Consider the following 11,334-nt stretch of genomic DNA (forward strand, 5'->3'; position numbering starts at 1 on the left):
GGTTGTAGGTGAGATCAGAGAGATAAAAAAATTATGCATTTGAAAAATTCCAAAAATATTTGCAGACATGCATCAAGCTCCTAAGTCAAGCTACACTTATAGAAATAGGAAAAAACAAAAAGCGAATGTGAATAATTTCAAGTACCATTCACCCAAATTTGACACTATCGACAATCGATTTTTTTTATTGTAGGATCGATAAGTATGTCTGGGGGTTTGGAGGCTAGTATAGGATCTGGTTATAGGTGAGATCAGGTAGTAAAAAAAATATTATGTATTCAAAAATTCCGAAAATATTTGCAGACATACATTCATGTTTGACGTACAATCTTAAAGCTCCTAATTCAAGTTACACTTCATCTCAAAAATCACATATTGGTAATCATCTAAAAAAATCAAGTTACACTTATGGAAATAAAAAAAATACTAAATCGAATGTGAATAATGTCAAATACCATTCACCCAAATTTGACACTATCCACAATCAAATTTTTTAATTGTATGATCGATAAGTACTTCCCGGGAGGGGGGGGGCTAGTATAGGATCTGGTCGTAGGTGAGATCAGAGTGATAAGAAATAGTATTCAAAAGAATATTTGCAGACATACATCCATGTTTGATGTACAATCTCAAAGCTCCTAACTCAAGCTACACTTATAGAAACAAAAAAAAATACAAAATTGAATGTGAATAATTTCAAATACCATTCATCCAAATTTGAGACTATTCACAATCAATTTTTTTTATTGTAGGATCGATAAGTATATCTAGAGGGAGGGGGGTTGTGAATAGACTTGTTCAACACTTGTTTTTAAGCATTCTTAGGGTCATCTTCCATTCCGGTTGTACCTGAGAAAACTTTTTCTGAAATATACTTTGAAGTAGCATTAGTTCTTTGAGATATGTTGACATTAATTATCAAAATCCACCTTGAGGGTTAGATCCACTTTCAGTTATTTTTTAATCAAGTTTTCAGCTGGTTTTTTTTTTGGAGTTGTATACATAATTATAGCTATGTTGTCAAATAATTCCAGAATTTTTCAGATTGTTTAAATAGAAATATTTTGGGCTGATCCTATGAGCTCAGCTAAAGGGCAAATTCTATTATAGTCTCCCCGGGGTTATTCTTATGAAGTAGTATCATATAGAATAGAAGGTATAAGAAATGGATATAATGAAATTCTTGGTTCGATCTTGCGACATAATTTATTTGATTAAGAATCAACAACCAAAGAATCCATTTTATGAAAAAGAAGGAGCATAGTCCTATTCAAATTCAAAGCGCGTAATCTTCACCCAATTATTAGCTTCAATATAGTTTCACGGAGTAAGTGCCATAGCTTGTTTGAAATACTCGGCCAGTTTGATCAAACTAAGCTTCCGCAATTTTTGAATAACCCTCCTGTTTAAATTCTTTGCCCAGCTATGCCAAGTTTCTTGTTTGCAGCTAGTCGTTAATGAGTCAACAGTTCGGTTACGATAAAACCTAGGTGCAACGATGGTAATTTGGAGACCGGCTCCCACATTACCGCAGCACACGGACGAATTGAGGAAAAGAAGCAAGGGAAATACACTGATAATCAGGCACGATCAGCTGGTACAACAAACACACACCGACGGGCTACTTCACACCAGATAACACCAAGCAATATCTCTCAGACAAACAAAAAGGAGCAAGCAGCAAGCACACTTTACAAAGGAAGTACTACAAGCAGGAGAGCACCCGGCGGCTCGATTCATAGCGATAGGCGCTAGCGGCGATCGGTGCACGGGTGCGTACGTGCAGCAGCTGGTCAAGCAGTGGTGGCGCGGAGGCAGACCCACTGGCCGACGAAGGTCTTGCCGCAGTCGATGTTGGGGTTGAAGACGAGGAACGACTCCAGGGTCAGGCCTCCGAGCAGCGCGACGGAGAAGCACGTCTCGCCCGCCTTCAGCCCCTGCACCTTGCTGCACGTCAGCGCCGCCACCGCCTTCGCGTCGCTCGCCGGCACCACGTGACCTGCGGCAGCGCGACCGCACGCACGCACGCACGTTCCCGGAGTCAGAGTCCAGATCAAAGATATAGTTGCAGTAGTACGGTACGGTTATCACGTATGCTACCATATGGACACGTACCTTCGTTCAGGTCGCGGCGCACCTGCACGGCGACCCTGGCGTCGGCGAGGGTGACGGCCACCACGAGAAGGGACGCGATCAGGAGAGTGGCGACTCCGTGGCTGGCCATTGCAGACGTTGGTGAATGGCGATCCACGCGAAGGCAGGAATGATAAGCGGATTAGTGGCTAGCTGCTTGTTAAGCTTTGCTTTGGTGGTGCTGTGGTGATGAGAAGGTTAGCCCTCTAGCCTTTTTATAGCGTGTCAAACTCATCAAAACTCGAAAGTCAAGAGGTGACGACCTGCAGGCCAAGACCTCGGAGACTGCCTGCAACGTACGGGTGACAGTACTTAGGCCAACTCCACCGCGCAACCCCAATGAACGTTCGTTTTGTCTAGATTCTATCCGTTTGGGTAGGGATTTGGGGTAGTGTCCGGGCCTGTTCTGGGATACGGTGGCTGTGAGCCCAGCGCGCGGCCGCATCCATTTGCCCCATCATGTCCGCGTATATTTCTTTGCAAGTCCAACTTTATTTTATCATTCATTTGTGGTACGTACATGAAAAATACATCATCATATTTTGACTAGTAAAGCAAGACAAAAAAAAAACAAGAACCACAAGAATATATTTGAGAAGATACCTAACTTTCATAACTGCTCACTTGAGTTGGGTTAGGGCCTTCTTGATGCACCCATTGTTGATCTGTGGAGGAGGCACGACGTTGCACCCTCCTTTCTTCTTCAAGCCAGAAGTCGACGTTGCTTCCTCACACTAGTATCGTGCCTTGTTGCTTCTTCGCACGTAGTACCGTGCCTAACCTCTAATCTAGCAACAAGTGCACTTGTCTCATCTAAAGCCTCTAGGCTAGCTAAAAGTGCACGAACATGCACTACATTTTGCTCTATCAACATATCGATGTACTCTTCTTCCCAATACCAAAACTTGCATCCGTTCTACACAATAAAACTTAAAGTTAGCACCATTAGTCTAATCGAAGAGCACAAACCGAAGCTAAAAAGAGCACATACCCCATCGTTTAAGCACTTGATGAACACACATCCGGGATGCTCCGGCGTCGTAGACACGCGGCGCACGACCACCTTTGGGCAGTGGTCGCACTTGATGAGGGGCAACAGTGCGCCGACGAGCTTTTGGGCAAGCACCGAGCCCGGCCGGCCGCCATTCGCGTATCTGCCGGCGGACCACCGACGGTGCAGATCCGAGCGGCTAGAGGACGAGCCACTGCCTGCATGTGGCCTTGCGGCCCTGCCAGGGCCTTCCGGCAAGGTGCCCGGCCAGTCCATGGCGCGGCCCGGCCTCCCACAGCCGGGCGAGCTCAAGACCGACCGGATCCGCCCCAAATCCGGCCGGCGGGTGCGCAAACAAGATGGTCGTGCTTGGGTAGCTCGGCGGCGACGAAAGGAAGGGGCTGGGCAAGCGCGCGTCCGAGTTGCACGGCTGCAATGGCAGCGGGCGGGCGGGCGGCGGCGGTGAGGGGAAGAGAGGGGGAGAGTGGGGAAGAGTGGAGTGGATGCGGCCGGAGGAAGGGAGGGGGGCGGATAGAAAAAGGCCCGTCATGTGCCACCGAGGGGCGAGCCAGGGAAGGACACACGCAGACGACCCGCGCGTCCGCGTGGTGTCCGTTTCACCTCAAAAATGGCGCAAACTTGGGCCGCGGATGGATCGAAAACGGACACAAAGCGGACAAAAGTCCGTTTGCGCCCGCGCGCTGGGCCGTCTCGTTTGTCCCTTTTACCCCAAACAGACGGGGCGGACAGAATAGGGTCGCGCGGTGGAGTTGGCCTTATGTTGTTGGTAATACCAAATCTGGCTGTGTTGTGGGCATAACTTGTTTGTGGAACGACTCCGAGGTCAAAGCTGGCAAGCAAACGAGGCGGGGCCGGACGCCGGAGACATGACCGGTAAACAGTTCACAAATTCGAGTTAGACTGCCTCACGAGAAAGGTTCCTTTGACATGGTGCCCCAATGCTGTGTCCAGGAGCGACATGGGACTTCCCAGTGGCAAAATGGCAAGCCAGGGTACGACGTCTAAGACAGTCACGAGGAAAACAAGATCAGAGGTCACGGTCTTCTCACATGACGATGTAGACCTTAACCCTTAACCATGATGCCGATGAGCGCTTAGGAGATGAAGAAAAACAAAAACTCTTGAAAATTATTGACAACTAATCGATGACAAAAGAGCATCAGAGGCCGCGGTTTTGTCGGATGAACGCCTTATGCATGATGGCATGATGGCATAAGCGCTTAGCTCATCTCCGACATGAAAAGGAACAAAAATGTACTATCAAATAGCCAGTGACAAAACCTGCTTGAGGGAGACAACACAAAAAATATTTTCATTTGGTAGCGAATGGTATGCATCGAAAACAAGGAAACTTCGTGTTGGAACAAAGATGAAGAGGTTAGCTATGCCCGGTCCAACAAAGTAATCTTCATGTAGTGAGGTGAGCACTTGTCGATCCTAGTATTCGCTCCAAGGAGCCACACGAGCAGCAGGAGATTCAAAGCTCTACCATATGCTGCTGTGCGGAATATTACAAGAAGAACGAACCGGTCTTTTCTTTTCTTTTTCCTAAACAACTTGCTAAATATGGTTTATTTCATAACTAAATAACATAGCTATGAATTAAATAAATTATATACTTAAATTGACTAGAAAAATGTTTAGAATAACACCATGTTTAATAATAATAAAATATATTCTAGGACAAAACAATACCAAATTTGAAATTTGCATATGAGGATTTTTTGAAATTGTTATGTGTTGTTTACGACCTTATTTAAATTGCCTAGATATGTAGTCTATTTATGCTTCACCTATTGTCATGTTTAACAACATTTAAATATTTATGAATAGCATAAACAGGAGTGAACTAAATATGCAACTCGTTGCATATTGAACTTCACTTAATGTGTAGTATTTAAATATTGCACTTTGCCATGACATGACTCATCAAAGCTTTGGAGCACGACCCTTTTAACACCGTTTGTCCCTTTTAGGGCTGTTTGGCCTTTTTAACCTGAAATTTTAAATATTTTAGAGCTCTTTTGGCATGTTAGGGCCTTTTGAGGGCTATTTCACCCTTTTTAACATGTGCCGATCCATAGCTAGCGTACCGGGCCAGTTCGAGAGCAGCTAGTTAAGGATCACTCCTCCGGGAACCTCCCAACGATCGCTTGGGGTGGCCTGAGAGCGCGCCACTTGGCGCGCTCTCAACCACCGTCATGTGTCACGCTTTGGGTGTTTTCTTTGAATTTTGATATTTTTATTTCTCCGCACGTGTTTTTGGCTTTTTAGATGTTCTTTTTTGGTTTTCCACCGGTCTTTCTTAGCTTTTGGGCGGGGGAATTTTGTCAATTTTTATTTTTTGAGAAAAATGTCTTTTTGTTTGCTTCTGCAAGAGGCACGGTTTTGCTTCTGTGGGAAGCACGTGCCTCTCGGGAACGGGAAAAAGCGTGTTTTTTTTCTTCTGCAAGAGGTACGGTTTTGCATCCTGCGAGAGGTTTGTTTTCGCGAGAGGCATGGTCGTGCCTATTGAAAAGGTAAAAAAGCGCGCTTCTTTTTTTTCCTTCCATGAGAGGCACGGTTTTGCTTCCGCGAGAGGCACGGTCGTGCCTCTCAAAAACGAAAAAAACGTGTTTTCTCTTTTCTTTTTTTACTTTCATGATAGGCAAAGTTTTGCTTTCGCGAGAGGCACAGTCGTCCCTCTCAAAAACAAAGAAAAAAACGTGTTTTTCTCCTTTCATGGGAGGCATGGTTTTGCTTCCACGAGAGGCACGTGCCTCTCGGGAATGGGAAAAAACATGTTTTTTTTCTTCCGCAAGAGGTATGGTTTTGCATCCCGCAAGAGGCACGGTTTTGATTTCGCGAGAGGCATGGTCGTGCCTCTCGAAAAGGTAAAAAAGTGTGCTTTCTTCTTTTCCTCCGGTGAGAGGCATGGTCGTGCCTCTCGAAAACGAAAAAAATTATGTTTTCTCTTTTTTTTACTTTCACGAGAGGCATAATTTGCTTCCATGAGAGGCATGGTTTTACTTCTGGCGAGAGGCACGGTCGTCCCTCTCAAAAACGAAAAAAAGAACTGTGTTTTTTCTTTCATGAGATGCACGGTTTTGCTTTCGCGAGAGGCATGATTTTGCTTCCGTGAGAGGCATGGATGTGCATCTCGGAAAGGGAAAAACATATTTTATTTATTTTTCATTCCGCGAGAGCCTAATTTTTTAGTAAAAAAACGTTCGTCAAAACCCATTAACGTGGGTCTAGTTTTGAAGATCTTGACGCGAGAAATCCAACGATGGATTTAAGATTTGAACGCATGGTTTAAGAGATAAAATATTTTGAATAAACAGATCTATGAAAAAGAAAAAACTTCTAGATTGCGACAAGTGGTGCACATGCAACGTGTAACTTGTTGTAACTCAATTAATGATTTCAGGCCGGTCTCGAGCCTAGGCCTTTGGGCCGGCACGGAACGGCCCTTCTATAAAGGGCTGACATGGGCCGTGCCCATATGGCCAGGTCTGCTCCAGACCGAGTTTTTCTTTTTCTTTCAGAACCAAGCGGGCTCTTTACTCCTGGCAAAATTCCCCTTCACTTGCTCGCTTCCTCAAAATCTCCCCGATCTGACGACCCTGCCGCTGGTTTGCGCCTCTCGCCGAGATCGCCGCTCGCTTCTGCCTACTCTATTCCTCCCTCGGAAGGGGGCTCTTGGCCTCGCCGGTCATCCTAGTCGAGCTCGTCACCTTCCACTCCGCGGCCGGCGGCGGCAGCGAACCCTCGCGCGTGCTCCTCGCCTCTGGCAGCGGAGCTCTCCTCCTCGTCGCCGGATTGCTAGGCGCCGTCCCGCTGCGTCGTGTACGTCTGTCTTTGTCGTGGACGGAGGGAACACAAGCCATCCACCTGTAACTCGCGGCAGGTCTTCCGGAACCCTCCCCTTTTCCCCACCACACAACATGCCGACGCCGTCTCATCGCCATTGCCCTAACCATCCAAAGGGGGGTCACGGTGACTGTGCTGGAGCATGCCGTGGGGACGGCATCCCCGTCATCGACCTCGGCGTCCTCCTCAACGGCAACGCCGAGCAACGATCTCAGGCGACACACGAGCTCGGCCAGGCCTGCGAAGACTGGGGCTTCTTCATGGTACGGCACTACCACCGATGAACATCAGAATATTCGATTCTTATATCCCAATGTTACATGCTCCCTTCGTCTGGGATTATTATTCCCGCTCATATTTTGTTCAAATTTTTACCATATACTGCATTTGATTAGCAAAATATAAGTTATATGAATTCATATTTGAAAGAAAATTCCAACGGTAGTTGCTACATAAAACATATATTTTGTTAGTTAAATTTACAGTCAAAATTTGACCCAAAATACAAAGGGGGTTAATAAACCTGGATAGAGGAAGTACAAGGAAACAATTCGCTAGAGGCGCCATCAATTGCTTTTATTTTTCTGATCTGGCATGAAGGTGATTAACCATGGGGTGCCTGAGGCGCTCCAAGAAGAAGTGATGGATGCGTGTAAGGAACTATACAGCTTACCGAGGGAGGAGAAGGCAGAATACATTGCTGCTGGCCCAAAGGATCCTATACGTATTGGAACAGGTCTATTCTACTCTGACATTGATGATGCCATATGTCGGAGGGACTATATGAAGATGATTGCTCACCCAGAGTTTCACTGCCCTGCAAAGCCTGCAAAGCTGAGGTAGCACAAACTGCTAATTAACACCGTATTTACTTTCACATTATTGTTTGGATGTTGCAAAAGCTATATTGACTGCACTGTCATTGTTAGAGATATTGCTGTGGAGTACTCTGCTCAAACGAGGCAGCTGTTGCTTGAGCTTGTGAAGGCGGTCTCCGAGAGTCTGGGACTTGACCGTGGCCACATTTCTGAAGTCCTAAACCTTGAGTCCTGCTTCCAGATCCTTGTCGGGAACAATTACCCGCCATATGCTGGCTTGGATGGGGTTATGGGAATTTCAGCCCACTCTGACCATGGCCTTCTCACTCTGCTCTTCCAAAATGGTGTGGATGGTCTCCAAGTCAAGCACAACGGCCAGTGGGTCACCGCAAAGCCCCTTCCAGGCTCACTGTTCATTCTCACTGGCGATCAGTTGGAGGTATACGAATGATTTACAGTGTTCTTAACTTGACAATAAATGGTTATGAAAACAGAAGCTCTTAGTACCTGTACTTTATCTTAATGATACACACGCATGTCCTATGTATATGGGTGCAGATTGTGAGCAATGGAAGGTACAAGGCCGTGCTCCATCGCGCACTGGTCCACGGTGGGCAGACGAGGATGTCGTTCGTGAGCCTGGTCGGGCCGTGCCTAGATGCTGTCGTAGAGCCAGTCCTGGAGTTGGCACAGAATGACCCCCAGGGCATGAAGTTCCGGGGAATCAGGTACAGGGACTACATGGAGCACCAGCAGAGCAGCAAGATGAACACAAAAGCAGCACTGGACATTGTTCGTGTGCAGGGTGACATATTGACATGTGAGAGCACACCTAACAATTCAACAGAGGCTGATTCTTCAGGTTACAGTCCTACAAGTTGATATGCTGAACATTTATGTCTTAGAGAATCAGTGCATTCCATCTCGTAGTACTCCCTCCTCTTCGGTTCCTAGTAGTTGATAGACTGATTAGACATTCTACTATTCTCTGTTGGGACAAGTACTAGCAGTAATGATCCAAGTTAATATGGATTAGGAGGAATGCTCGCATGGTCAGATATGGTGAAGCCTTGGGTTCAGTGGTTCTGAGAGATGAATGTGATAAAGTGGGTTGGGCAGTGGACAATAATCTACTATATATATGTACAGTCAGCGGAGCTTTAGGAATATTATTCACTGTCACAGCTGAACTTTTGTTGGTGCTAGTTTGTGGAAAGCAAAATTTCCTTTTGAAAATCAAGGTATGCATGTGATTAATGGTTCAAGATTGAACCATGAAGATTTCTGAACTTGAAGGACCATGCAGCAAGAGTTGTTTCTTATGTCGCGTTTTTGTAAACGAAGACAACATCATGTTTCATCGCTCATTGGCTGCCTTTGTTTGGGTCAGCTTGAAAGAGGCGATTGCTGGGATCAAAGACTAGTTTGTACATCTAACTTCATGTGGGGTTGGTGAGATGAACAAGTGCTAAGGATAGAATTGTTCACTCGGGTTTTGGAGTGATGTGCTGGACCCTAGGTAGCATTTGGAACAAGTTGGTATTGAGGACCCATGATAGTTTTGTTAAAATTGGTCCCTTTTGCAGCTGTGAACATTGTGCATGACAGATTGACAATTGACAATTAAGTGTGCTGCTCATAATTAACTATGAGTCTAAGCAAGGGTTGGACACTCACTTTTTGCCCCTGGTCTACTCTGGTTATATTTATTTAGGTTTTGCCAAAACAGCACCTGAAATTGTTATCAGAAAACAAAAGACTGGATCTAAATGACCGAAATGATTTCGTTTGGTCTGTACATGTATGGGTAAATAAAACAACTCAAACCCCCCTCAACATACTTAGCACCTCAGCATATCTAAAGCAGTTGCTTGTACTACCTCCATTCCTAAATATAAGACGTTTGGGCAGTTTAAATTTAAACTGTCCAAATGTTTTATATTTAGGAATGGAGGTAGTAGCAAGCAATAGGAAAGTATCATGGTAAAAATGGCAAAATCTTTTCCTTTTAGGAAGCAACTCTTTGCATTTGGGAAAATTATTGTACATGTTGGTTGTGAACTAATGAAACCTAATGAATGAGAATGTGTATGCGTATGTCATAGAATAAACTTGTACTTTTATCATTGTAGCCGTGAGGTAAATAACAACTAAGGCAAAAGAGGCTGGAGAGGTAACGAGTGACAATCCTTCACCGGTGTGATTTACCAGTGACGGACACCTACCTGTCACTGGTAACTACGGAGGCACTGACACTGTCAAAAGATTAATGCAGACGGCATGATCGTCACTGGAAGGGGGCTTCGGCTGTACGATGGATCTGGATCTCTACTCGTGGTGGGAATACCTATCAAGGGAAGAAGAGGAAGAAAGTGGACAGTCTATGCCGTCTGTTTAGCATGTTCATTATTCCAGTCATATCATCCAGGCCGTGAATCAGTTAAAGGAGGATTTAAGCTTCTGGTTGGAGAAGATTTAGCTGTCTTCTGTTGATCGTTGTTGCATCTCTTTGTCTTCGGCTTAACAGTAGTCTCGTTCCTCGAGAGTGCTTTGTGTGTCTCTGTACTATTCTTCCAGTATGTGCTTCAGTCGTTTCAGGACTTGGTATGTTTTTTTTAACCCATTTTCTTCTGTCTATTGACGAATTCACATGAAGCCGGGTCGGCTCGTCGCTTACAGTATAGTGTGGTAAAAGTGAGAACGGAGGACGCAGGCAAATTGCAAGTTATTCTTCCCGACAGAAGAAGCCCTCCCATGTCTACGATGCTTCCTGTCACCTACTATAGCTCCACCAAGTAATAATTGCTGAAATCTGAGATGGGCTCTAGGCCCATATTGCAATTTCTGAAAAATCTCTAAGGGCCCATGTGGGTTATATGGCACTAGGTGTGTGGGAAGTTTAGTCCCACCTTGGAAGTGGAAGGAGAGTTGGAGTGGTTTATAAGGGACTCTCTCCCTCATGCTATTGGAGCTTGAGAAGAGATGAGGCCCTCGCGCACTCCTCCTCCTCCGCTCGCCTCGTCACGACGCGCCGCGCCGCGCCGCGCCGCGCCGCGACGCGCCGCGGGTTGCGGGATTGAGCCGAGCCGAGCCGAGCTCACTCCTATGCGCTTCTTTTTGCCGGTCAGGAACGGAGAGTCTTTGACAGGTGGGGCCACGATCTGAGACGTCGGATCGTGGGCTACCGACTTGGACGTGGGTTCAGCCCATGTCTCTCCACGCGCGGCCGCACATATATATGTGGGGCGCTGCCAACCCTAGCCGTCACGAAACAGAACGCATCTCCGCCTCCACGCCCACGTCGTTCCTCTGCTGCTGCTGCCGCCGGCGACTCCGTCCCGTTCACCGCGTACACGGTTGACGGGAGAGCAGGCCTCCGAAACCACGCCTCTCCGGATCCTGTACGGGGAGAGGGGCGATTAGGTTTTTGGGTAGCGACTACGCGACTGCTCGCTTCTGTTCATCTACGTCCGCATCACCTTCATCATCACCATGTCGACCGACACCGACCGTGCCGCC

General features: G+C 46.4%; 2 protein-coding genes across 2 annotated transcripts; one reads left to right on the forward strand and one right to left on the reverse strand.

The window, feature by feature from the left end:
* Nucleotides 1-1,566: 1,566 nt before the first annotated feature.
* LOC119281601 lies at nucleotides 1,567-2,281 on the reverse strand. Its single transcript, XM_037562086.1, has 2 exons — nucleotides 2,116-2,281; nucleotides 1,567-1,999 (listed from the first exon to the last, which is right to left on the reverse strand). Exons 1-2 carry the CDS (start codon nucleotides 2,222-2,224, stop codon nucleotides 1,794-1,796), a joined length of 315 nt encoding a protein of 104 aa, XP_037417983.1. The 5' UTR covers nucleotides 2,225-2,281; the 3' UTR covers nucleotides 1,567-1,793.
* A 4,425-nt stretch (nucleotides 2,282-6,706) lies between these two features.
* LOC119277214 (protein DMR6-LIKE OXYGENASE 1-like) lies at nucleotides 6,707-9,379 on the forward strand. The gene is made up of 4 exons (XM_037558467.1): nucleotides 6,707-7,260; nucleotides 7,598-7,836; nucleotides 7,927-8,254; nucleotides 8,374-9,379. The coding sequence occupies exons 1-4, from the start codon at nucleotides 7,072-7,074 to the stop codon at nucleotides 8,695-8,697; spliced, it is 1,080 nt and encodes a 359-aa protein (XP_037414364.1). The 5' UTR covers nucleotides 6,707-7,071; the 3' UTR covers nucleotides 8,698-9,379.
* The last annotated feature ends 1,955 nt before the right edge of the window (nucleotides 9,380-11,334 follow it).

This window comes from Triticum dicoccoides, chromosome 3B, assembly GCF_002162155.2.
Source record: "Triticum dicoccoides isolate Atlit2015 ecotype Zavitan chromosome 3B, WEW_v2.0, whole genome shotgun sequence".
Lineage (NCBI taxonomy): Eukaryota > Viridiplantae > Streptophyta > Magnoliopsida > Poales > Poaceae > Triticum > Triticum dicoccoides.

Bases quoted from the DNA above. Each gene is read 5' to 3' on its own strand.
- LOC119281601 (XM_037562086.1), bottom strand. From the start codon at position 2,224: ATGGCCAGCCACGGAGTCGCCACTCTCCTGATCGCGTCCCTTCTCGTG. The intron at 2,000-2,115 runs GTACGTGTCCAT...GCGCTGCCGCAG, and splicing joins GCGCCGCGACCTGAACGAAG to GTCACGTGGTGCCGGCGAGC.
- LOC119277214 (XM_037558467.1), top strand. From the start codon at position 7,072: ATGCCGACGCCGTCTCATCGCCATTGCCCTAACCATCCAAAGGGGGGT. The intron at 7,261-7,597 runs GTACGGCACTAC...TCTGGCATGAAG, and splicing joins AAGACTGGGGCTTCTTCATG to GTGATTAACCATGGGGTGCC. The intron at 8,255-8,373 runs GTATACGAATGA...ATATGGGTGCAG, and splicing joins TCACTGGCGATCAGTTGGAG to ATTGTGAGCAATGGAAGGTA.